This window comes from Coregonus clupeaformis, unplaced genomic scaffold (assembly GCF_020615455.1).
Source record: "Coregonus clupeaformis isolate EN_2021a unplaced genomic scaffold, ASM2061545v1 scaf0724, whole genome shotgun sequence".
Lineage (NCBI taxonomy): Eukaryota > Metazoa > Chordata > Actinopteri > Salmoniformes > Salmonidae > Coregonus > Coregonus clupeaformis.
Window position 1 is genome coordinate 187,700 of NW_025534179.1, and position 24,520 is coordinate 212,219.

General features: G+C 44.9%; 1 protein-coding gene across 1 annotated transcript in view; it reads right to left on the minus strand.

Annotated features, from left to right (window-relative positions):
• Positions 1-24,520, minus strand: part of LOC121533097 (regulating synaptic membrane exocytosis protein 1-like) — a 78,026-nt gene that overhangs the window by 11,782 nt on the left and 41,724 nt on the right. The window contains 20 exon segments of the mRNA XM_045216495.1: positions 225-313; positions 624-737; positions 1,154-1,222; positions 1,775-1,852; positions 4,583-4,672; positions 8,244-8,306; positions 8,944-9,057; positions 10,850-11,003; positions 12,040-12,099; positions 12,443-12,596; positions 13,552-13,723; positions 14,088-14,218; positions 14,620-14,735; positions 14,848-14,894; positions 15,266-15,322; positions 15,522-15,645; positions 16,260-16,359; positions 17,003-17,113; positions 18,530-18,570; positions 22,832-23,835. Coding sequence (XP_045072430.1) covers positions 225-313; positions 624-737; positions 1,154-1,222; positions 1,775-1,852; positions 4,583-4,672; positions 8,244-8,306; positions 8,944-9,057; positions 10,850-11,003; positions 12,040-12,099; positions 12,443-12,596; positions 13,552-13,723; positions 14,088-14,218; positions 14,620-14,735; positions 14,848-14,894; positions 15,266-15,322; positions 15,522-15,645; positions 16,260-16,359; positions 17,003-17,113; positions 18,530-18,570; positions 22,832-23,835 — 2,888 coding nt within the window.

The following is a 24,520-nucleotide window of genomic DNA, read 5'->3' on the forward strand; positions in this document are numbered from 1 at the left end:
GAAGAGTGAGGAAGAGCACTCAGAAAGAATGGTTTTGAATGGTCGGAGTTATGAGTTCATACACTCAGTTATAGTACGAGACACATCAAACACACACGCAAAGACAGACAGCCACACACACACACACACACACACACACACACACACACACACACACACACACACACACACACACACACACACACACACACACACACACACACACACACTCCTTGACAACCTACCTTGCTCTACGCTGCTGCTTCTGGCAGGAACCTGTGGCAGCTGTCTGCCCCTGCGACCCGTAGGAGGGGAGGGGCTGTGGGTGTGTGTTCTGAGAGAGAGAGAGAGAGAGAGAGAGAGAGAGACAAGAGACAGAGAAAGAGAGAAAGGGGGAAAGGGAGATTAACTACAAGAGAATGAGTTCAACTCCTCCACAGAAGGCCCATTCCTGCATATGTAAAACCCAGGGCGGCTACATCCTTGACCATACACTAGAGGGAACCAATGGGATTGGTTTACTCATCCCACAACCAATAGGAGCAGCAGGACAGTGGGTATAGGGGGGGACAGAGGTCCAAGCGGGGCAAAGGGGTTCAACAAGAGGGTGCTAAGGGGGTATATTTTTGGGCACCAGCATGCACCTGTCCTGTCGTGGTGAGTTAGGGGCAGATCCCCCCAGGGGTGTCTGGTTAAAGGGGCGCAGCGGCCCCCCTCTCCCCCTACTGCCCCTCAGTATAGAGGTGGGCTGGATACGACTGGCATCAACAGGCCACGTGGAAAGGAAAGAAAACACAAACGAAAGAAAGCTAAATGATATAAATGGTAAAGAATGTAAATCATATCAAACAGAAAAGAAGGACCTTATGGCGAACAATGAATCAGAACACAATAAATGAAGGACATAACCATTCAAGACAACACAGGGCTACGGGTCCTACTGATAGTACCATGCTGATAGTACCACACCATCTGAACAACGCTCATTTAGAAAAGGTTTTGCTGTGCTGCTAAATTGCATACACAACAAAGTCACAATTTGTTACAATTCAGATTGACATCAGACATCAACACATTCTCGATTTGAAGAGGGACTATCTCCATCCAGATAGAGGAGAGGATGAATGGGGGTGTATGGGAGGGATGGGTAGAATGAATGAAAGAATGCCCTTACCTGTCAGCCTCCAGGCCTTTCTTGCTGTTACCTCTCTGACTGTTAGGCCTGCCCAGGCTCCCTGACTGCCTGTGACGTGGAGGACATGAGAAGAAGACAAAATGGAGGATGGGTAACCCAATGGAGAAACAAAACTAAAAACAAATCTTGAATGCATGGTAAGCTGGCGTTTTATTTTAAATAAAAAGAGATGCTTTGGCTGAAATGATTTTGTTAAAATAAAATGAAGATGCAAAAATGTTGACTACTATATTGCACTACTACATTGCTTGCTACTAATTGTTTCGAAAAGAAACATCAAAGCACCATGACAACAGAGCAAGTGGAAGTCAGATGTGTAGCAGAGGAAGCAGGTCAGTTAGCTGAAGCAGAAGTCAGGAAGCAGGTCAGTAAGGTGAAGCAGCAAGAGAAGCAGTAACTACAGCGTTACAACAACCCACCAGTTTACACTCTAATCTAGAACATCTAGGAAAGCTACAAAGTGCAGGGTTAGGTTTGGGCCAGGGCTAGCACAAGGTTAGAGGAAAACTATAGTAGCCACGCAGTGCTAAGCAAGTACAGTAGCAGGACTGCAGCTTGGGTCCTGGGAGGTAAGGGTAGAGCTAGGTCGGTACCCAGTACCTTTCTTCCTCTGGGGAGGCCTGCTCTACTAAAATCCTGGGGCTTGTGGGCTGTCTGCGGGGCAGAGAGTTGGAGCATCTGGAGGTGTGGTGGGGTGTGGCATCCCCCAGGTGGGGAAACAGGGGGAGGGACACAGTGAGTGGAGGGAGGGGTGGGTTCATGTTAGTTTAGAACAAGCTAAAAGCATTTGGCTTCCCTGGCAACTAGAATGCCTCTGCTAGCCAAAACACTCAGTGACAGTAGGTGTGAATTATTTTGCAGGTCAATGTGAAAGAACTGTTATTGTGTAGTCACTGTGTTGCTCAGCACCTCTCAATATACACTGAGGAGCTAGTGGTGAACAAAATGACATATTATGATGAATAGCAACCTAATTGATAGATAACATGCATGACAAGAATGGGTGAAGAGATGTTGAATCTTTGTTGATTCAAAGTATGGGTATACTCTGGGAGAATAGAACAATCAAATGATCGTTTTTTACATTATTTGAGAGAATAAAGAAATGTTCAACTACTAAGGAAACATTGTAAACCTAGAAAAGGAGGTGCAGCAGGTTAGCTCTTATAGAAGAGAGTGGATGTTGGTGTGTGTGTACCTGTCTCTATCAGGAGAGAGGAAGTTGGTGTGTGTACCTGTCTCTATCAGTAGAGAGGAAGTTGGTGTGTGTGTACCTGTCTCTATCAGGAGAGAGGAAGTTGGTGTGTGTGTACCTGTCTCTATCAGGAGAGAGGAAGTTGGTGTGTGTGTACCTGTCTCTATCAGGAGGAGAAGTTGGTGTGTGTGTACCTGTCTCTATCAGGAGAGGGGAAGTAGGTGTGTGTGTACCTGTCTCTATCAGGAGAGGAAGTTGGTGTGTGTGTACCTGTCTCTATCAGGAGAGGAAGTTGGTGTGTGTGTACCTGTCTCTATCAGTAGAGAAGAAGTTGGTGTGTGTGTACCTGTCTCTATCAGGAGAGAGGAAGTTGGTGTGTGTGTACCTGTCTCTATCAGTAGAGAGGAAGTTGGTGTGTGTGTACCTGTCTCTATCAGGAGAGGGGAAGTTGGTGTGTGTGTACCTGTCTCTATCAGTAGAGAGGAAGTTGGTGTGTGTGTACCTGTCTCTATCAGGAGAGTGGACGTAGGTGTGTGTGTACCTGTCTCTATCAGGAGAGGGGAAGTAGGTGTGTGTGTACCTGTCTCTATCAGGAGAGAGGAAGTTTGTTTGTGTGTACCTGTCTCTATCAGGAGAGTGGAAGTAGGTGTGTGTGTACCTGTCTCTATCGGGAGAGAGTAAGTAGGTGTGTGTGTACCTGTCTCTATCGGGAGAGAGGAAGTAGGTGTGTGTGCACCTGTCTCTATCGGGAGAGAGGCAGTTGGTGTGTGTGTATCTGTCTCTATCAGGAGAGGGGAAGTTGGTGTGTGTGTACCTGTCTCTATCAGGAGAGAGGAAGTTGGTGTGTGTGTACCTGTCTCTATCAGTAGAGAGGAAGTTGGTGTGTGTGTACCTGTCTCTATCAGTAGAGAGGAAGTTGGTGTGTGTGTACCTGTCTCTATCAGGAGAGGGGAAGTTGGTGTGTGTGTGTACCTGTCTCTATCAGTAGAGAGGAAGTTGGTGTGTGTGTAGCTGTCTCTATCAGTAGAGAGGAAGTTGGTGTGTGTGTACCTGACTCCATCAGGAGAGTGGACGTAGGTGTGTGTGTACCTGTCTCTATCAGGAGAGGGGAAGTAGGTGTGTGTGTATATGTCTCTATCAGTAGAGAGGAAGTTGGTTTGTGTGTACCTGTCTCTATCAGGAGAGTGGAAGTAGGTGTGTGTGTACCTGTCTCTATCGGGAGAGAGTAAGTAGGTGTGTGTGTACCTGTCTCTATCGGGAGAGAGGAAGTAGGTGTGTGTGTACCTGTCTCTATAGGGAGAGAGGAAGTAGGTGTGTGTGCACCTGTCTCTATCGGGGAGAGGAAGTTGGTGTGGCCTGTCTCTATCAGGAGAGAGGAGTTGGTGTGTGTGTACCTGTCTCTATCAGGAAAGAGGAAGTTGGTGTGTGTGTACCTGTCTCTATCAGTAGAGAGGAAGTTGGTGTGTGTACCTGTCTCTATCAGTAGAGAGGAAGTTGGTGTGTGTGTACCTGTCTCTATCAGGAGAGTGGAAGTTGGTGTGTGTGTACCTGTCTCTATCGGGAGAGAGTAAGTAGGTGTGTGTGTACCTGTCTCTATCGGGAGAGAGGAAGTAGGTGTGTGTGTACCTGTCTCTATTGGGAGAGAGGAAGTTGGTGTGTGTGTACCTGTCTCTATCAGGAAAGTGGAAGTAGGTGTGTGTGTACCTGTCTCTATCGGGAGAGAGGAAGTAGGTGTGTGTGTACCTGTCTCTATCGGGAGAGAGGAAGTAGGTGTGTGTGTACCTGTCTCTATTGGGGGAGAGAGGAAGTTGGTGTGTGTGTACCTGTCTCTATCAGGAAAGTGGAAGTAGGTGTGTGTGTACCTGTCTCTATCGGGAGAGAGGAAGTAGGTGTGTGTGTACCTGTCTCTATCGGGAGAGAGGAAGTAGGTGTGTGTGTACCTGTCTCTATTGGGAGAGAGGAAGTTGGTGTGTGTGTACCTGTCTCTATCAGGAGAGAGGAAGTTGGTGTGTGTGTACCTGTCTCTATCAGGAGAGAGGAAGTTGGTGTGTGTGTTCCTGTCTCTATCAGGAGAGGGGAAGTTGGTGTGTGTGTACCTGTCTCTATCAGGAGAGGGGAAGTTGGTGTGTGTGTACCTGTCTCTATCAGGAGAGGGGAAGTAGGTGTATGTGTACCTGTCTCTATCAGTAGAGGGGAAGTTGGTGTGTGTGTACCTGTCTCTATCAGGAGAGGGGAAGTTGGTGTCAGGTCTGAGGCAGGTGGTGCTGGCACTCCTCACCCGGTCCAGACTGGGCTGCAGATCACTACAGTACCACGGAGGGAGAGAGAGAAGGAAGGGAAAAGCGGAAGAGAGGGGACAGAGTGAAAGGAAGAGGGCAAAACAGAGAGAAGGAATGGTAGAGAGAGAAAAAAACAAAGAAAGAGAGAGAATGGAGGGAAACAGAGAGTCCAAGACAGAAGGAAGGAATTGCAAATAGAGGTGGGAGGGGGAACGAGACACAGAAAGAAAAGAAGGAACGAACATTAGATACAGAACAGAGTTCAAGGGGGCTTGTAAACCTCCATTCATTACAATAGAGGCCCTTTGCGGCCATACTGTACAGTCGGTCCACTTGATGTGAAGGTTGGAGCGTTGCCATGGGAACTTGCTCTTGGTGGATGAGGAGGGTGGACTGGGTGAACTTTGCGTGAGCAGACATACTACAGCACAAGTATTCTCTCTATCACACACACACACGCACGCACGCACGCACGCACACACACACACACACTGTCTCTTTCTCTCTCCCTTCTCTCTGGCAGGGAGCCTACTAATGTCGAGGGTCTTAACATTTGTCATGGTCTTTGTTGGGGCCATGGATGTCAACACAACACTGGAATACAGGCTGTGTCCAACTGCATCACATGCCTCATATGACACAGAGCCCCAATGTATGCTATGGTTTGCAGTGCGCCAATAAGGACTTAGTTGTTTATTGTTTAATACAGTCAACTCTGTTGCGTGTCCTGTGGTCTTACACAAGTTTGGGTTAAGGATCAGCATTCGATCACTCACAAAGGGATGGACGGTGGAGTGCAAAGGCCTTTTGGGGGCTTGGAGAGGGTCATCCGTGGGGTTGGGGTGGAGAGGTGAAGTACGAAAGAGAAGGGGTTTCCATTGGGGGTGGGAGGGCAGAGGATGAAGGGATGGGGTGCAAAGGGGCGGGGAGGGCGTCTGTTCACAGTTATGGGTTTCTTACCTAACTGGTGACCTCATCAGTGAACCTGAGCACACGGTGTGTGAGCACGCTACGGGAGGCGGGACCGCCCCTCCCTGATGCCCCCGGGGGCTTGCTCTTTTAGGCATGCAGGGAGGGTGTTGCTACACGCGTGTGAATCCGTGGTAGAATGTATAGATGCATGCAAGAAAGGAAAGAAAACATAGATTTGACATGCATGCAAAAGAATGAGAGACCAATGAACAATGATGAAGACATGTAAGGAATAAACAGAGAAAAACAGACTCTGAGTAAAATGACATGCAAGAAAAACCCAACAATGGCATTGAGGTAAACAAACAAACCATATAAAAACAGCAAAGCAATAAAAATGTCCTATGGACATCTCTAGAACTTGGAGACATGGAGGAGGGAATATCCAGATTTGACATCAAAATATCAAATGTACTCCTTTATAATCCCCATTCTCAGTACATCCTCTCCCAACTACTTTGTAGTGATGGGGGGTTGTCTGATGGAAGCCCAAGACATAGACGACAACAGAGAACACAATGAAAGTAAAAAGATATGCATATTGGCAGGACTGCACCGTGTACACCTCAGAAATGTAACGATACCTATCAAATAAAGTAAATGACCGTTATCGGTGTCAGCGATGACCCCAATAAAAACACAGTAACCCTTTACTTGGGTGTACAGTTATAATGTGTTTTTTACTTGTCAACAGCATGTCTATTCTAAACTGTAACATCACCAAGTCGCCTGCGAAGGTGAAATCAATTATGTTATAACGCGAAGAAAAGTGACCCTTTTGTCTCTAGCTTTTGTTGTCACATACACCGGATAGGTGCAGTGAAATGTGTTGTTTTACAGGGTCAGCCATAGTAGTACAGCACCCCTGGAGCAAATTAGGGTTAAGTGCCTTGCTCAAGGGCACATCGGCAGATTATTTACCTTGTCGGCTCAGGTATTAGAATCAGCAACCTTTCGGTTACTGGCACAAAGCTCTAACCGCTAGGCTAGCTGCCGCCCATTAGATGACTGGAGATTAAATGTAATACTGATTATATAAGTCCATCTAAACAGATTTTAAGTTGCACGTGGGAAAGCATTATAGCATGGGGAAATAAAGTATATAATAGATTTACTGTACATAGGATAGTATATAGGATTATAGTACTAAAATATACAGTGAAGTACTACTATAGTATTACTGTAACATAGCAGTTGCACACAGATCTGGTCCAGGGTCATCATATTATAATAGATAATAATTAGGTGGATGCTTATATTTGTCCTATTTCACATGTACACGTGTGTATTATACGCATGTGTGAATTGGATGTGTTTTTTTCACATCCCAACTCTGTGATACCACATCAAATCTGTCTGGAATCTGGTTGCTGGTTTAGCGATCATTTCAAAAAGCTTTTTAATGTGTCTCTGGAAATGGAAAATAATGCTAATATATTAGCATGTTCTAATGTGTTGTGGTGTAGCAATGCTGCTAAAATATTAGCATGTTCTAATGTGTTATGGTGCAGCTATTATGCTATGCTAACATATTAGCATGTTCTAATGTGTTATGGTGCAGCTATTATGCTATGCTAACATATTAGCATGTTCTAATGTGTTGCGGTGCAGCTATGATGCTATAGTATCAAAACTGAAGAAGCAGGTTGAAGGAAGGGGCCATAAGAGAGAAAATGGTATGGCGGTTGTTGGTTTGCCAAAGCATTACCAAACAATTGACACAGAATACCATATCAAGCACAAGTAAAGCTCTGTTAGGAGTGGGTGTGGGGCATCAATTACGTTGCGAGAACGTTGATACAACATAATAAGCCACATAAAATGCCAATGATGAGTTGAGTTCAGGTTTTTGGGAAAGAGAGAAGGGTTTTCTTATTCTACTCTCTTACCTGTATATGTCCTTGTGTATACCATTGACTAATAGGGGCATTTTGGGTGGTAGTGTATTGCTGGACCTAGCTACACCCCTGTGTAGTTATTTGAGAGTAGACCGTGCATTGATTGAGAGGGAAAAAACAGAAGAGGGGAAAAACAATACAATACAATTCTATAAATAAAATGTTCAGGCGAGAATAACATGAATCTGCTAGAGATAAAATGTTCAGACAAAAATGTAATTCACCAAGAGAGATTTTCATACTATTCTGAGGTAAACGATAGAGCTATTCTGTAATCTATTATAATCTGTTTAAAACCAATATAAACTCTACGTTTTTATGATGTCATGGAGAGTGTGGTAATATTTTGGGCCTATCAGGTGAAAAAAGAAGTCCCTTTGTGTCTGGAACGAATTCATCGACATTCTAAAACTATATAAAGCTGAATACATGACAAATATGACTTTCACATTTTCCACTTTCTATGCAGATAGACAAAAGCAAACATTGATGCAGTACATTGAATAGGAACACATCACATTAAACAAAAATATTGCCACATGATACATAAAATACACTTTATTTGTCACAACCATAGACTGTAGTATCACTGACCAAGTTAAAATGGAGTTGTTAACATTGAATGACAATGCAAAGAATGATGGGTAATATAATAGAAGAAAGATGGTGGGTAGCTTCGATAACAATCACGTCTCTGGCTTTTGGTTGTTGTTGTTTTTGTTTACCTGTTTGTGTGCAGGCACTCGGCACTCCCGCCTCGGATAGACCTGTGCATCTCGAGGACCTCACTGTGATTGCCATGGCGATGGGTGAACCGAACAACCAATCAAAAACAACAACGTAAGAGGATGGTCAAATCAGACAAGCCCGCTCATGAGAAATGAATGAGAAGAAATCATGAAATCATAATTTTGATTCAGCATCAATAATAATAAATATGATATTAAACTTTTAGTAAGAGACTTTTGCATTAGACTGTTAGTCGTATTAGTAATTATTAGTATAGAACAGTACTAATGTAGCCTGCTATTCCACTTGTCCTTGGAGTATCCAACACTTTCAACCTCAAAAATTAAAAGCTAGTGGTCAACCTCTTTGAAATAATTGGGCATAAAGGAATACTGTTTCTGCAGGTATTTCATTGAAAATGAACAAAATAAGAAGGAAACCATGTCAGCATCTACTCCTATATTGAACTCAAAGCTCTACTCAAATAAGATATTCAAAAGTATATCCATTTTGAACACAAAACACTGGAACCTCACTACATAACCTGCTCACACTCTCTCCCTGTCATAAGTCACCAAACTATTCTCAGACTGGCAGTAACCATAAACTCCCTGATACAGTACCTACAGCATCTAATGTCTAACCTCCTCCCTAATAAACAAAGGCCACCATCCGCCAATGTCTGGGTGACGTTACCTGTCCTCGGAGTACTCGTAGTCCGAGTCCCCAGAGCGGTGCTCCCCGTGGGAGTCATGGTAACGGGAGGGGGAGCAGGAGTGGTGGCGGTTCTGGTGGATCTCATCCAGACTCCTGATGGGGGAGGACATTGAGAGTAGTGTTACTGGTTTTGTCATAGTGTGGACATAACAGGTAATTGATTTGAGCCATAAGAGTGTGCTGAAGAGTCATCCCTGGGGTATGTGTGTGTGTTTGTGAGGGAAAAAAGTATTTGATCCCCTGCTGATTTTGTATGTTTGCCCACTGACAAAGAAATGATCAGTCTATAATTTTTATGGTAGGTTTATTTGAACAGTGAGAGACAGAATAACAACAACAAAATCCAGAAAAACTAATGTCAGAAATGTTATAAATTGATTTGCATTTTAATGAGAGAATTAAGTATTTGACCCCTCTGCAAAACATGACTTAGTACTTGGTGGCAAAACCCTTGTTGGCAATCACAGAGGTCAGACGTTTCTTGTAGTTGGACACCAGGTTTGCACACATCTCAGGAGGGATTTTGTCCCACTCCTCTTTGCAGATCTTCTCCAAGTCATAAAGGTTTCGAGGCTGACGTTTGGCAACTCAAACCTTCAGCTCCCTCCACAGATTCTCTATGGGATTAAGGTCTGGAGACTGGCTAGGCCACTCCAGGACTTTAATGGGCCCGTGTTTTGGTCCCCGTCGTTGTGGTTACCCGTGTCTGGGCCATTTTCATGGTCGTGGCCGAGCAGCTTCCCCTCAGAATGGCCGGGGGAGGTGCTGTCGCGTCGGGAACATGTCCTTTGCCCTTGTCAGATACACTCGAGGATTGTCCTTTTCCCCTACATTAAAAGGCGAATGTGATTTCATTCTGCTGGGTTCCTCCTCCTCCAAACACGGCAAGTTGAGTTGATGCCAAAGAGCTCCATTTTGGTCTCATCTGACCACAACACTTTCACCCAGTTCTCCTCTGAATCATTCAGATGTTCATTGGCAAACTTCAGACGGGCCTGTATATGTGCTTTCTTGAGCAGGGGGACATTGCAGGCGCTGCAGGATTTCAGTCCTTCACGGCGTAGTGTGTTACCAATTGCTTTCTTGGTGACTATGGTCCCAGCTACCTTGAGATCATTGACAAGATCCTCCCGTGTAGTTCTGGGCTGATTCCTCACCGTTCTCATGATCATTGCAACTCCACGAGGTGAGATCTTGCATGGAGCACCAGGCCGAGGGAGATTGACAGTTATTTTGTGTTTCTTCCATTTATGAATAATCGCACCAACTGTTGTCACCTTCTCACCAAGCTGCTTGGCGATGGTCTTGTAGCCCATTCCAACCTTGTGTAGGTCTACAATCTTGTCCCTGACATCCTTGGAGAGCTCTTTGGTCTTAGCCATGGTGGAGAGTTTGGAATCTGATTGATTGATTGCTTCTGTGGACAGGTGTCTTTTATACAGGTAACAAACTGAGATTAGGAGCACTCCCTTTAAGAGTGTACTCCTAATCTCAGCTCGTTACCTGTATAAAAGACACCTGGGAGCCAGAAATCTTTCTGATTGAGAGGGGTCAAATACTTATTTCCCTCATTAAAATGCAAATCAACTTATAACATTTTTGACATGCGTTTTTCTGGATTTTTTTGTTGTTATTCTGTCTCTCACTGTTCAAATAAACCTACCATTAAAATAATAGACTGATCATTTCTTTGTCAGTGGGCAAACGTACAAAATCAGCAGGGGATCAAATACTTTTTTCCCTCACTGTATATATAGAGCGAGAGAGCGAGAGAGACAGAGAGAGAGAGAGAGAGAGAGAGAGAGAGAGAGAGAGAGAGGGTTCCGATGTATGGCTACGCGAGACTAGTTTAGGTATAACTGTGTGATACAGAAACTGCAGCTACCTCTGCATGGGGACGTGTGCGGGGCGGGAGCGGGCCCTCGTTATGTCCTCGCGGTGAGGGGACACAGATCTGGAGCGGTGCTGGGCCAGTCTCTGCTGCTCTGGGACAGTCAGGGTGCTGTTCCTCTCCCTCTCCCTTGAGTTACGCTCTGCACCTACACACATACAGAGGAGGAATCAGCAGTCGTAGCATGTTACCTGATGACAAAACGTGTCAGTGTTGAGTGCCGCCACTCAACATTCACTACGCCCTTCAGGTGAATGCTTAGTTTTCCCAACACTACAGAGATCATGCTGGTGCTCAGCTGCTAATACAGTAGCCCATAGCAGCTCTAGTCTAATCAAACCCATGCCACGTGAGGGAGCTAAGAGGACAAATGATACCGACTGCAAACTGTAGTACATCAGAGCGTGACATTTTACAGTCGAAGTTCCTAGAGGTTTTTTGGTTGCATTTGATGAGTTTAATTGGATAGTTACACTAGGTATTGAGTCAACTTGTGTACCGGACTGGTTCTGCATTCCACAAAGCTACCCCATTGCCAGCTTGCAATGGCAACTTGGCTGAGGCAGAAACCGTCTGGCACCCAGGCTAGGTAACCTTGTACCCTTTTAAATAGCCAGAACAGCACAGTTCATATTGGCCCTATGGTGTGAATCAGGCACTAGTTTATGCACCGTATCCTTGTATTGTATGGAGTTTCTACTACTTCAGGCTCTATTACTAGACATGCAGGGGACAGCATCAGTGGAATGGACATGGCTCCATAGCTCCATGCACTCAGTGCTCCCAGTGGATCTTCTCTACAAGCTGTATTACTACGGTCCAGCAGAGGAGGAGAAAGGCTGTGTACTGTATTATGGCAGAACACATACTAGAATAGAATTGTAGTAATACCATAGTATCGTTGTTGTGTACGTTGGTATTACAAAGGGCTGGTAGAAGTACCCCTGTCTGTTTTAAATCCAAGTTCGATCCAAAGTGTGGGGTAAAATTGGGAACCAATGACGTTTTTCCCGCTGTAAACATCTCTGTAGTTGTCAGTTGGGATCAGCTGAAGTAGTCTATGGTTAGAGAGGCCAGATAGGCTGGGGTATGAAGGGAGATATAAAGGGGGTCGCACCTCTCTCCTCCAGTACTGGACTCTCACTACTTGAAGCTCAGTAACAGTACCCATGCCCCCCACCCACCTTCAGACACTACCGTTATACCTGTATCATCAAACTCTGTATCAATGATGCGATGGGACCCTGCACAACGGTGGATAGACACGCACACACACACACACACACACACACACACACACACACAGTAGGGTTACACACACTAGGGTAGAGAGTTTACACACAGTTTCCATGGCAGTTGCGATCGATCTCGCACACACAGGAGACAAGTTCATAGGAAGTTCATCAAGGCACACTGGAGCAGGGAAAATCTATATACCAAGGTCAGTGTCAATACAACCCACACACACACACACACACACATAATGTATATACACACAAACATACACACACACAAACGCACGCATGCATGCAAGCACACACACTCTCGCTCTCTGTCTCTCACACACACACACACAACGAGACATACTCTGTAGTTTCTTGCTGGGGCTGTCGTGAGAGGCGTGTCTGCGTGGGAGATAAGGAGATGGCTGGGGCAGAGGTAGAGAAGACACGTCGTGGGTCTGGAGTTTATACCAGTGAGGAACGTCATCCAGCAGGGCAGTCTCCAGCTCTATCAGGATCTAGGAGAAGGAGAGAGAGAGAGAGAGAGAGAGAGAGAGAGAGAGAGAGAGAGAGAGAGAGAGAGAGAGAGAGAGAGAGAGAGAGAGAGAGAGAGAGAGAGAGAGAGAGAGAGAGAGAGAGAGAGAGAGAGAGAGAGAGAGAGAGAGAGAGAGAGAGAGAGAGAGAGAGAGAGAGAGAGAGAGAGAGAGAGAGAGAGAGAGAGAGAGAGAGAGAGAGAGAGAGAGAGAGAGAGAGAGAGGGAGGGAAAGGAGGGAAGAAGGAGGAGAGAAAGAAAGATAAAATAAGAGGATGAGAAAAAGAGGACATGATAGCGTGATAGATCTGTGGTTGTCTGTGCATGTTTGAGTTTGCAAGCGTGTGTGGATACATGTAAATGAATGTGTGTGTGTTTTGTTTTTCTGTGTATACTGTATGTATATGAAGAGTTTCCTTCCAAAATGCAATATATCCATTTTAAAAAATTTGGTCAATTTGCTTTTATTGTTTAAAGAAATTATGAAAGAGATCTTATCCAGAATGACTTACAGTAAGTGCATTTATCTTAAGATTGCTAGGTAAGACAACCACATATCACAGTAAAATATACAGGATACGAACATTCCATTCCAGCTAAACAATGGGTATATAGCATTTTGCGAAACAGCAAAAAATTCATACACATCTAAAATCTATTAATTAGAAATCTGAGAACAGTAATAATTTACACACAAATGAAGGTATAATTTCTGCCGATGTCATTGTTAATTCAACATGCACACGCACACGCACACAATCATTTCTGATTAAAAAACATTGGAAAAATTGGTGGATATAGCGTTTTGGAAATAAACTCTTCACATGTACTATAAACAGTATGTATGTGTGTGTGTGTGTATGTATGTATGTATGTATGTGTGTGTGTGTGTGTGTGCATGCGTGCGTGCATGCGTGTGTGTGTGTGTGTGGGTATCTTACCTCTCCCAGGAAGTCACTCTCCTCCTCCTGTATTCTAGGTTGGTCCCAGACAGTGATCTCCAGCATGCGTTCTCTGAAGTCCCTGCGGTGGACGTGGGAGTACAGGAACGTCTGGTTCCACTTGGGCTCAGCGCTCTTCTTTACTGTCTTGGTCCTGCGCTTGCTCTTATCACTGGGAACATGACAGGGGAGAAGACAGAGGAATGTTAGGAGTAAGAAGACAAACCTTAGAAGGAGAGTCAAAGAAAGTCAGCGAGTCATGTATGTATCTCTCACATACTGTACCCATATAAGGGTCTGTGACTCACTACAAGGATGGTGAAATATAACAGAAAACTACATAGTCAGGAAGCATATCGGAAGAGAACGTTTTGACAGTGTGTTTAAGGTATATTGGTTACTGTTACATTAAAAAACGATCAGTTTATGTACAATGTTGAACTACTATCCTGGTAATATACTTCAGTAATTACTGTGTGTTTACACAGGTATAAGAGCAGATTAATGTTAACCCTAGTAATATGAGAACGGTTTACCTTCGATCAGGGAGGAAGTACATCTTGACGTAAGGGTTCCTTGGTCGCCCGTCCAGTCGGGGGGGCAGGTCTATGGCTTGAAGGACGTTGACGATCAGTTGATGGCCCACTTTGTCATACCACAGCTTCACCTAGCAACAACATCATCGGATTAGATGAATGTGACTGAATGAATCCAGTTAGAGTAGCCCATTGGTTGTGGATTATAAAGTCATATAGGACATTGTGAAAAGTGCAATATAGGCCATCTAGGAAATCTGGATGGCTGTTTGTCTGTAAATCCGTCCATGCATCACCCCCCACCACCCACCCATTCATCCATCCATCCGCATGATCCAAAATGGTCTAGTATAGTCCAGTCAAGTCCAGTATAGTCCAGTCAAGTCCAGTGTAGATCCAGTATAGAGCAGTCAAGTCCAGTGTAGATCCTGTATAGAGCAGTCAAGTCCAGTGTAGATCCTGTATAGAGCAGTCAAGTCCAGTGTAGATCCAGTATAGTCCAGTGTAGATCCAGTATATATCCAGTACTCACATACAGCTGTCCAGGCAGGATGATGGGGAGGGCTCTGAGGGTAGCAGGGCTGGTGGGGGACATGACCGATATGGAGGGACGCTCCATCTTCTGAGACTCAAAGGAACTGGAGCCCGCTGGCAGGCGAAAGAACCAGGATGTAAAAGACTCAAACAGTACTGTATCTTCACACCAATGAACTATACCGTATTGTTCTTCAAGGAAAAGCCAAGCTTTGATGACACTTACTCGATTCTAAAGGAGGATGTGATGTTTCTGGAATCCTTGGTATGTCTCTGTGAGATGGGAGGAAGATTACATCAAATGTCTGAGCACACTACTGCAATAGCCGTTGACCAACAGTCATCACCAATCCTCATTTGAGACAGAGTGCCAGCACATACAATACCTCAATTGTATGTTTGTTTGTATCAAAAAGGAAAAACACAGACACGTACACACACTGCTACAAACTGGGTGTTGGGTTAGAGAAGGGTAGTTCATACCCACACAGGAGAGAGATTCATGGGTGAAGAGAAGAGACAGAACTTGTCTTATAAGGGTCTCTCTACGGTCTAGGAGGTTAGGGTTCATTCAGGGTTTGGCCTCAGGGAAGGACTACTGTATGACATAGTGGTCACTATGTCTACAATACATATGTACTTACTGATATGCTCTATACACCTTTCTCAAGAAGTTATTGGAAATGATGCGGTGGATAGATCTTTTAGATAAAGAAGACAATGGCCATGAACATTTCACTTCAAAATTAGATAGTCAGAAAATGACAAACAACAGTCGCACTATAGTAATAATAGTCCAAAATGGTCACACAGTGCAAAACAGACACACAATAGTTGCAGTGTATCACACAACGATCACGAAATGGGAATTTTGCATTTCACACAGTAAGTCCGTCTCACCCAATAGGCCTTGAGACGACTATTTCCACTTGAGGCTCCGCCTTGGATTCCAGAATGATGTTGTACACTTCCTTCTTGGTTGCTCCCGGCAATGACTTCCCGTTCCACTGCAGTACCTCATCACCTGGAAAACAGGAAACAAGATGGCCGAAATTAAAACAGCTGATTCATGGGTAAGCATGGAGCCTAGGTTAAAGATAACAAAGGTTAAGACAACGTAATAATTCCATGCGCCAGTGTTAGAAAATAAGCAAAATCATTGGACCAGCGCCGGAGTGAAAATGACTGGAAGTGAATGTTAGCGGTACAGAAACTTCACCATCAAAGTGGAAAATAAACATAATCGTAGTGTACTCAGCAAACACAAAGCAAACACAAAGCATTCTATTCATTTCAATGTTTTTCCAATGATCTACAGCCACGTTATTACTTGTTGCCCCGACCGCTGGTCACGTTTTCAATGCTAATCCTGTAGAATCAGCAACAGCGCTGGTCCAATGAATGTGAATATTTTCTAACACTGGCGCATGGAATTATTACGTTGTCTTAACCTCTATTTTTTCAAGCTAGCCTGGAGCTTTACTGAACGACCTCTGTTCACAACACAAACGGTGTTCAGGTAGAAATCTTAGATTTTCGCAGCTGAAAAATAACACACAGACAATCTCACAGAGCTACCAGACTGATGTGCAACATTTCTCCAGCAGATAACCTGAATGTTTTTTCTACGTTGCTTACCAGCTCGTAGGTGGCCAACAATGTCCGCCAGACTTCCTTTCTTGACTTTGGTGATGAAGGCCCCAAGTCTCCCTGTCTCTGTCATCTTCCCACCCACAACCTAGAAGGAAAACAGAACAAGGGCAATTCAGACCCAAGACCAAGCGCTCAGTACATAGAGATAAGTGTAATTCAAATACCACCCCTTGTGTTCAGTGCCAGTATTACCAAATATCCTGGGATGGTACAAGGTCAGTATGAAGGTATGACAATCTGGATACCCCAGCCTAGTAAAAATCTAAAGTATGTCCCTATAGTTAGCTTCATCATACACTTCCTTGGATAGTACATCACCTACATCATTTAGCAGACACTCTTATCCAGATCAACTTACAGGAGCAATTAGAGTTAAAGTGCCTTACTCAAGGGCACATCAACAGGTTTATTGCCCATCTAGTTGGCTCGGGGATTCAAACCAGCAACCTTTCGGTTACTGGCCCAACGCACTTAACCGCGAGGCTACCTAATCTGGAGGTCAGATGTTAGAGACCCGGGTGGGCTCAGTACACAGGGATACACAGTGGTTAGCGAGGTAGTTTGTCCATACTTCCTTTATCATACACATCCTTTGACAATACACAATCATAAATCTGAGCATGGGGTTCAGAGGTCATACACCCAATGGTCTCAGTACACAATATAAAGCGGTTAATGTGGTAATACTATAGTAATTGAAAGGGATGGCGCTAGTGATTCCCTCTTACCTTTAGCCCTAGTAAGGAGCCTGCCTCGCGGGGCATGGCCGACCTTTTACTCAGAGTGATGCGTCCGATTAAGTGGTCGCCCTCCTTGGACGGCTGCCATGTCACTGGATGCTGTAGGGGGGAGTAGAGGAGAGGGGGAGATTTAATCCCATCAGACAGAGAAAGAGGCAAAAAGTGATAGATGGAGGGGAAATAGGTAGAGACAGAGAGGGAGAGATGGAGAGATGGAGGGGGGAGTGGTAGAGAGGGGATATAGGTAGAGACAGAGAGGGAGAGATGGAGGGGAGAGTGGTAGAGAAGGAATATGGGTAGAGACAGAGACAGAGAGGGAGAGATTGAGAGATGGAGGGGGGGAGTGGTAGAGAGGGGATATAGGTATAGACAGAGAGGGAGAGATGGAGAGGGGGGAGTGGTAGAGAGGGGATATAGGTAGAGACAGAGAGGGAGAGGTGGAGAGGGGGGAGTGTTAGAGAGGGGATATAGGTAGAGACAGAGGCAGAGAGGGAGAGATGGAGGGGGGGAATGGTAGAGAGGGGTTATAGGTAGAGACAGAGAGGGAGAAATGGAGAGATGGAGAGGGGGAGTGGTAGAGAGGGGATATAGGTAGAGACAGAGAGGGAGAGATGGAGGGGGGGGAGTGGTAGAGAAGGAATATAGGTAGAGACAGAGACAGAGAGGGAGAGATTGAGAGATGGAGGGGGGGTGTTAGAGAGGGGATATAGGTAGAGACAGAGGCAGAGAGGGAGAGATGGAGAGGGGAGAGTGGTAGAGAGGGGATATAGGTAGAGACAGAGAGGGAGAGATGGAGGGGAGAGTGGTAGAGAGGGGATATAGGTAGAGACAGAGGCAGAGAGGGAGAGATGGAGGGGAGAGTGGTAGAGAGGGGATATAGGTAGAGACAGAGGCAGAGAGGGAGAGATGGAGGGGGGGAATGGTAGAGAGGGGATATAGGTAGAGACAGAGGCAGAGAAGAAGAGATGGAGGGGGGAGTGGTAGAGAGGGGATATAGGTAGAGACATAGAGGGAGAGATGGAGGGTGTGAAAGGTAAAACGAGTGAGAGAGAGAAAGAAAAACAACTTTCCCATCCATGCCAACTAGGACAGCCTTGCCCATCCACAATAAACACATACTATATCAATTTACACTCTAAGCAATTCTGTCTAGACTGGACTGTTTATAATGTTGTAAAAATCTATATTTAGCAATGAATGGTGGGTAGAGTACGCCTACACACTTACTCACTACGGGAAATGGACCTAGTAGGGCATAATGTGTGTGTGTGTGTGTGTGTGTGTGTGTGTGTGTGTGTGTGTGTGTGTGTGTGTGTGTGTGTGTGTGTGTGTGTGTGTGTTGTTCGTGTGTGTGTGTGTGTGTGTGTGTGTGTGTGTGTGTGTGTGTGTGTGTGTGTGTGTGTGTGTGTGTGTGTGTGTGTGTGTGTGTGTGTGTGTGTGTGTGCCTAGGGGGGTGAGTCTGAGTTGAGTCAGCTTAAGCAAAACCTAAATCTGTCACTTTCTCCTGAAACTTACATGCCACACAGCAGGATCCAGAGGATGGCAGTCCCAATCACCTGGAGAGAGAGAGAGAGAGCAGAATTAGTCCGATAACCGCTAATTATCAAAATCCAGAAAAAAGCCGTTAAATTCTATAACCACTTAAAAGGAAGCGATTCCCAAACCTTCCATTACAAAGCCATCACCTACAGAGAGATGAACTTGGAGAAGAGTCCCCTAAGTAAGCTTGTCCTGGGGCTCTGTTCACAAACACAAACAGACCCCACACAGCCCCAGGACAACAACAACTACAACAGCACAATTAGACCCAACCAAATCATGAGAAAACAAAAAGAGAATTACTTGACACATTGGAAAGAACAAACAAAAAAACAGAGTAAACTAGAATGCTATTTGGCCCTAAACAGAGAGTACACAGTGGCAGAATACCTGACCACTGTGACTGACGCAAACTTAAGGAAAGCTTTGACTATGTACAGACTCAGTGAGCATAGCCTTGCTATTGAGAAAGGCCGCCGTAGGCAGACCTGGCTCTCAAGAGAAGACAGGCTATGTGCACACTGCCCACAAAATGAGGTGGAAACTGAGCTGCACTTCCTAACCTCCTGCCAAATGTATGACCATATTAGAGACACATATTTCCCTCAGATTACAGCGATCCACAAAGAATTCGAAAACAAACCCAATTTTGATAAACTCCCTTATCTACTGAAAAACCACAGTGTGCCATCACAGCTGCAAGATTTGTGACCTGTTGCCACAAGAAAAGGGCAACCAGTGAAGAACAAACACCATTGTAAATACAACCCATATTTATGTTTATTTATTTTCCCATTTGTTCTTTAACTATTTGCACATTGTTACAACACTGTATATATACATAATTTGACATTTGAAATGTCTTTATTCTTTTGAAACTTCTGAGTGTAATGTTTACTGTTAATATTGATTGTTTATTTCACTTTTGTTTACTATCTACATTGCTTTGGCAATGTTAACACACGTTTCCCATGCCAATAAAGCCCTTAAATTGAAATTGAATTGAAATTGAGAGAGAGAGAGAGAGAGAGAGAGAGAGAGAGAGAGAGAGAGAGAGAGAGAGAGAGAGAGAGAGAGAGAGAGAGAGAGATTGACACAGGCAGATAGATTAGATAAACAGAACGAGAGAGAGAGTTTGAGATGGAGAGAGAGAGAGAGTGAGAGAAAGAAAGAGAGAGTGAGAGAGAGAGAGAGCGAATGAGGCAGATAAGATAAACAGAAAGAGATAGAGTTAGAGATGGAGAGAGAGTGAGAGAGAGAGAGAGAGAGAGGTAAAAGCAAAACCGAGAAAGTCTGTTTCAGTCTCCGTTAGACTAAGTCAACTCAGTCCAACACCCAGGACACAAGGGGACAAACTGGGTCCTTGTCTGTCTGTCGCCCAACTCTCATTACCAGCCATACTGACAGATGGTGGAGAGACAGAGAGACTGGAGAATGGCCACACTTCAGTCCAGACCAGCTCTACCCATCGACTCAGTCCCACACGTCCTCCAAAGCCTCATACCTCCTTCAAGGCCTCATCCACCCTTTTAAGTCTTCAATGGATGACGTCAACAGAATAGCAGAATGACATTAGATGGGGACTTTGGTGTATTTCTTTAGAAATAGTGACAAGTCCCTGAACCTACAGCACTGACCATAGCTACCTTGGACACTGATCAGAGATGTGTGTATGAAGAGCTAAGGGAAAGTGAGTGGTCAGGAGCGGAGGGAGGATGGAGGGGGGTCAAGTTGAGGGATGCAATTCAACTGTTTGCTGACTTCGAAGTGAGATCTAAAAAATGTAAAGCGCAATCTGAAATGTTGTGCAATGGGGGAACTACTTCAAAACATTCCTGCTGACTCCTCGATTCAAAGCGCTGACTGTTCCTTTTTCTGTTTTTAGCAGATGAATATTGTACATCAGATAATAACAAAATTTGGAGAACTTATTTTCTGGGTGCAATACTAACGTGCTAATAATAACTATTGGTGATGAATGTTTAGATATTCAAAATCAACCTCTACTGTATGTACTAGTAAAAACTCAGGTCAAAGGTCACAGTTACAAAAACATAGAGAATTTGGAGACTATCCCCTCTCATCCTGAATCTATTTATATTAACAGGGATAAATCTGGTCAATGTTAGAGGCTGATCCAGGTTCAGATTTAACTTGACCCTGACCCTGTAGTGAGGTCTGATATCACCGCTGCAGGTTTTACACTAATCTGACAGGAATTGACAATCCTTCTGTGAATAATGTATTTGATCCATAACGATGTATCACAGTGTTATTACATACAGTACCAGTCAAAAGTTTTAGAACACCTACTCATTCAAGGGCTTTTCTTTATTTTTACTATTTTCTACATTGTAGAATAATAGTGAAGACATCAAAACTATGAAATAACACATATGGAATCATTTGGTAACCGCAGAGTGATTCCACCTACAACATCATATACCCATCTACAACATCAATACTTATCCCAACACATTCCATATGTGTTATTTCATAGTTTTGATGTCTTCACTATTATTCTACAATGTAGAAAATAGTAAAAATAAAGAAAAGCCCTTGAATGAGTAGGTGTTCTAAAACTTTTGACTGGTACTGTACATTATACTGTACATTATAGTGTTCTATTTAATTCTGTGATTTGATCTGAAGGAGGTCATCAGGAGGTCATCGCAGATGGATAGGCCTACCAACACAAACACACACTGCCTAAAAACACACTTAAGAAATAGCATCAATACTAAAATGAACTCACGTCTGATTTCTCCTGTAATTTCCTCCTTACTGTATTATATTCCACTACTTGACACCTTCGAAGAAGCCAACCAATCAGATTGGCTGAATCCCTAGTTTAACTGTAAACAGTAAACTCTCAGCTCCTTATTCAATCCCAAAATACACTCTTAGCTCCTAAACCAATCCCAAATGCATCTTTAAATAGATTCATAATTTCATAAAGGCGTCACCCTTGGGCTTTTAAAAAGGCCCCTAGTCTATTTCGCCCAATATAGCCTAGCCTACATCAGGAGCGTATTCAAACTGCCAACCTCCTGACAAGATATTATACTACGTGGCATAAAAGCTTTACTATCTAATTTGACCTATTTGATTGCACCAGTAAAGCTGTCTCGCAGGTCTACTAAATAGCATGTAAAGTATGTTTGGAGTGTATCCGCGCCCTCGCTAACAATTTGGAGCTGTAAATGAAAACACACAACAACACGGAAGTTGACCGAACTGCCTTTTGATTAACCAACCATATACCCATCTACAACATCAATACTTATCCCAAAATAATAGAATGAAGCAATATTTATTGGACATACATTCTAAGTGGTGTAGCATGGATATTGGAACATTGTCCTCATGACCCAAGGCTTTCAAAGCTGAGTTACACGTCACATAGCTACATTTAGCATTTAGCCTTGTCCAGTTACTGAGTTTGTTTACCGCAGACAACATCAAAAGTAAATCCCATGCAGGATTGGGACTGGCGTACTCCTAAAGCAAACACTGCTAAACACTTGCTAGCTACGACAGCTAACTTTTGAACTATTCCTCCACCTGTCGCCCCCATTGAACATCCTATTCCCATCGGCACTGTTGCCGGCCGGCGTGAGCGAACAAGGGGCCAAAACTGAACATGTGGCCGGCCACAATGGTGACACCCAAACTAGATTATATCCGTTGACAGCAGGCTGCAGCCGGTGTTTGGCAGGGAAGCTTTACGTAGCGTTAGCCACGCTAGCCGCTGACCTAATTCTGCCAAATCTGCTGGCCTAAATCACAGGACGTTTCCTAAATAAAAGAGAGCTGTCCTGTCCTGTCCCAGGACGGGAAGCAATAGGGTTTAGCTACAGAGGTGTGGGTGAATGACAGTTGTACCGAGATGTCAAGGCTATAGCACATTATAGACAGGGAGATAGAGTCCCAGTAAGCTTTGAAATGTACATTTGATTTGTTTATTTTGACGGAAACCTACAGCAAAGCGATTTTGATAACAAAAAAGTTAAGAAAGAATATTGCATTAGTAGCGACACCCGACAGGTGACCATAAAACCATCAACTCTAATAAAAGTTTGATCATTCCACCAATGTCGAAATCTCTGACAATCTCTGACAATGCTGACACAAAATCAGCTAATATAGATGATTCGATCTGATAGAAAGCTGAATAATCGGACCTTTCTTGCTGACACGCTCCATACAGGTAGCCATAACACCAACTCAACACAGATGTGATCATTCTTCTAATGTTGAAATATCTGAATACATTACCAATCATACTGACGCTCTCCATGTCCACGTCTTCACAGCTGGTGTACTCGGGCGTGGAGCCGCCCTCCTCCTCTGAGCTGCTGATAGACATCTGCCTCTTGTTGACACCCCGTTTGCTCTTGTAGGGCCTGGGTGGGGGCGGCCGCAGCGACTCCGACTGGTCCGAGCTCTGGGAGTCCTTCCGCAGCAGGCTCTCCCCAGACTTCTCCCTCCTGGCCTTGTGCATCATGGCTGCCTGGGAGTTGGGGTCCAGCTGGCTGGGGTGGGGTACCTTAGGGGGGTCCCAACCTGCTGGAGGGGGTGGTCCTTGGTGGGGGTGAGGAGCACCAGGATGGGGGCCCGGTCGTGGGCCAACACCGGATGGTTGAAGGGGTCCGTGGTTCTGGTTCTGTTTGAGGAGGTGGGGACCTCCCTGGGGTCCCTGCCCCATTCCGCCACCCCCACCACCCCCCACGGTCCTGTCCATGGAGTAGGCCCGGTGGTTCTCCATGGATGCCTTGCGGTCCGGTTCTCCACCACCACCGCCGCCCCTCCGGAGACGATTCTCAGGTACATCCCCCATGTTCCCTCCCCCGCCCTCCAGCCCCACCTCATTGATGGCGTTGTTGCTGTGGCGCCGCTCGTGGCGGACCTTTGACACCTTGGCATGCATGCGCATCTCCTGCTCCTCCTTCTGCGGCTTGACCGGGTAGCGCGCCAGGTTGGGGTCGCTGCGGTAACGCGTCTGGAACTCCTCCTCCTGGCGCCGCTTGCGTTCCAGCTCATCCTCCTCCGGGGGGCGTCTCCGGAGGTCGGGGCGATTCCCTTGGTCGCCGCCGTCGGGGTAGTCATGGGAGCGGACCTTCTCTAGGTGCCGGCCGTCCCGCCGGTCTCTGTCCCCGGGACCGCAGAACTCCTCCTGGGAAGCCACGGTCTGAAGCTTGCCTGGGGGTCCCCGGCCTCCTCTACCACGACCCACACCACCAGGCTTACCGTTCTGCTCATGGAGGGACACAGGTCTTTTCCTGAAGAGAAAAGAAGGATGAAGGGTAACACACTTGATGTTTTGTTAACATAATACCATGTAGTAACATAGAAAACAAGCCTTCTCAGATATCCTGGACAAATTATGGTGAGTACCAGTTATTACTGGTTAAATGAAAGCAATGATGATAAAGACAAGGAAATAATTCAAAATGGAGGAATATGTACTGAACTAAAATGAGATTCTATTTCCATGGGAACATGTTCCTAACCTGGGTATGGATCATCCAACAACAGTTTTGAATAGGGACAGCATTTTGAGTGATGCATTCAGACCGGACTGAAATGGACTCACCCATGAGATGGAAAAATATATTAATCATGGACCTTTCAAGAATAAAACGTGTAACCCAGCTTCTGCTTTGGCTAAGCTAGGACAGCACTACTTTTTTTTTGATCCAGTGGGGATTAAAAAATCAACTGCTGCAACCCATATACCACAACACACACCGAAAATGGGTCGCTCCCGACATGAGAGGATTTGAGTTCTTGTCAAATGCGGAAAAAATGTGACCAAAGTATGTCCAAGGTTGAATGAGACTACATGTGTAATCTGACAGTGTCAACAAGACACTGTTAGACAAAACAGATGCTGTATTAGCCTAATTCATCCAATCACAACAAAGTAAAATACATTAAAGAGGACTAACTTGTACACAACTAAAA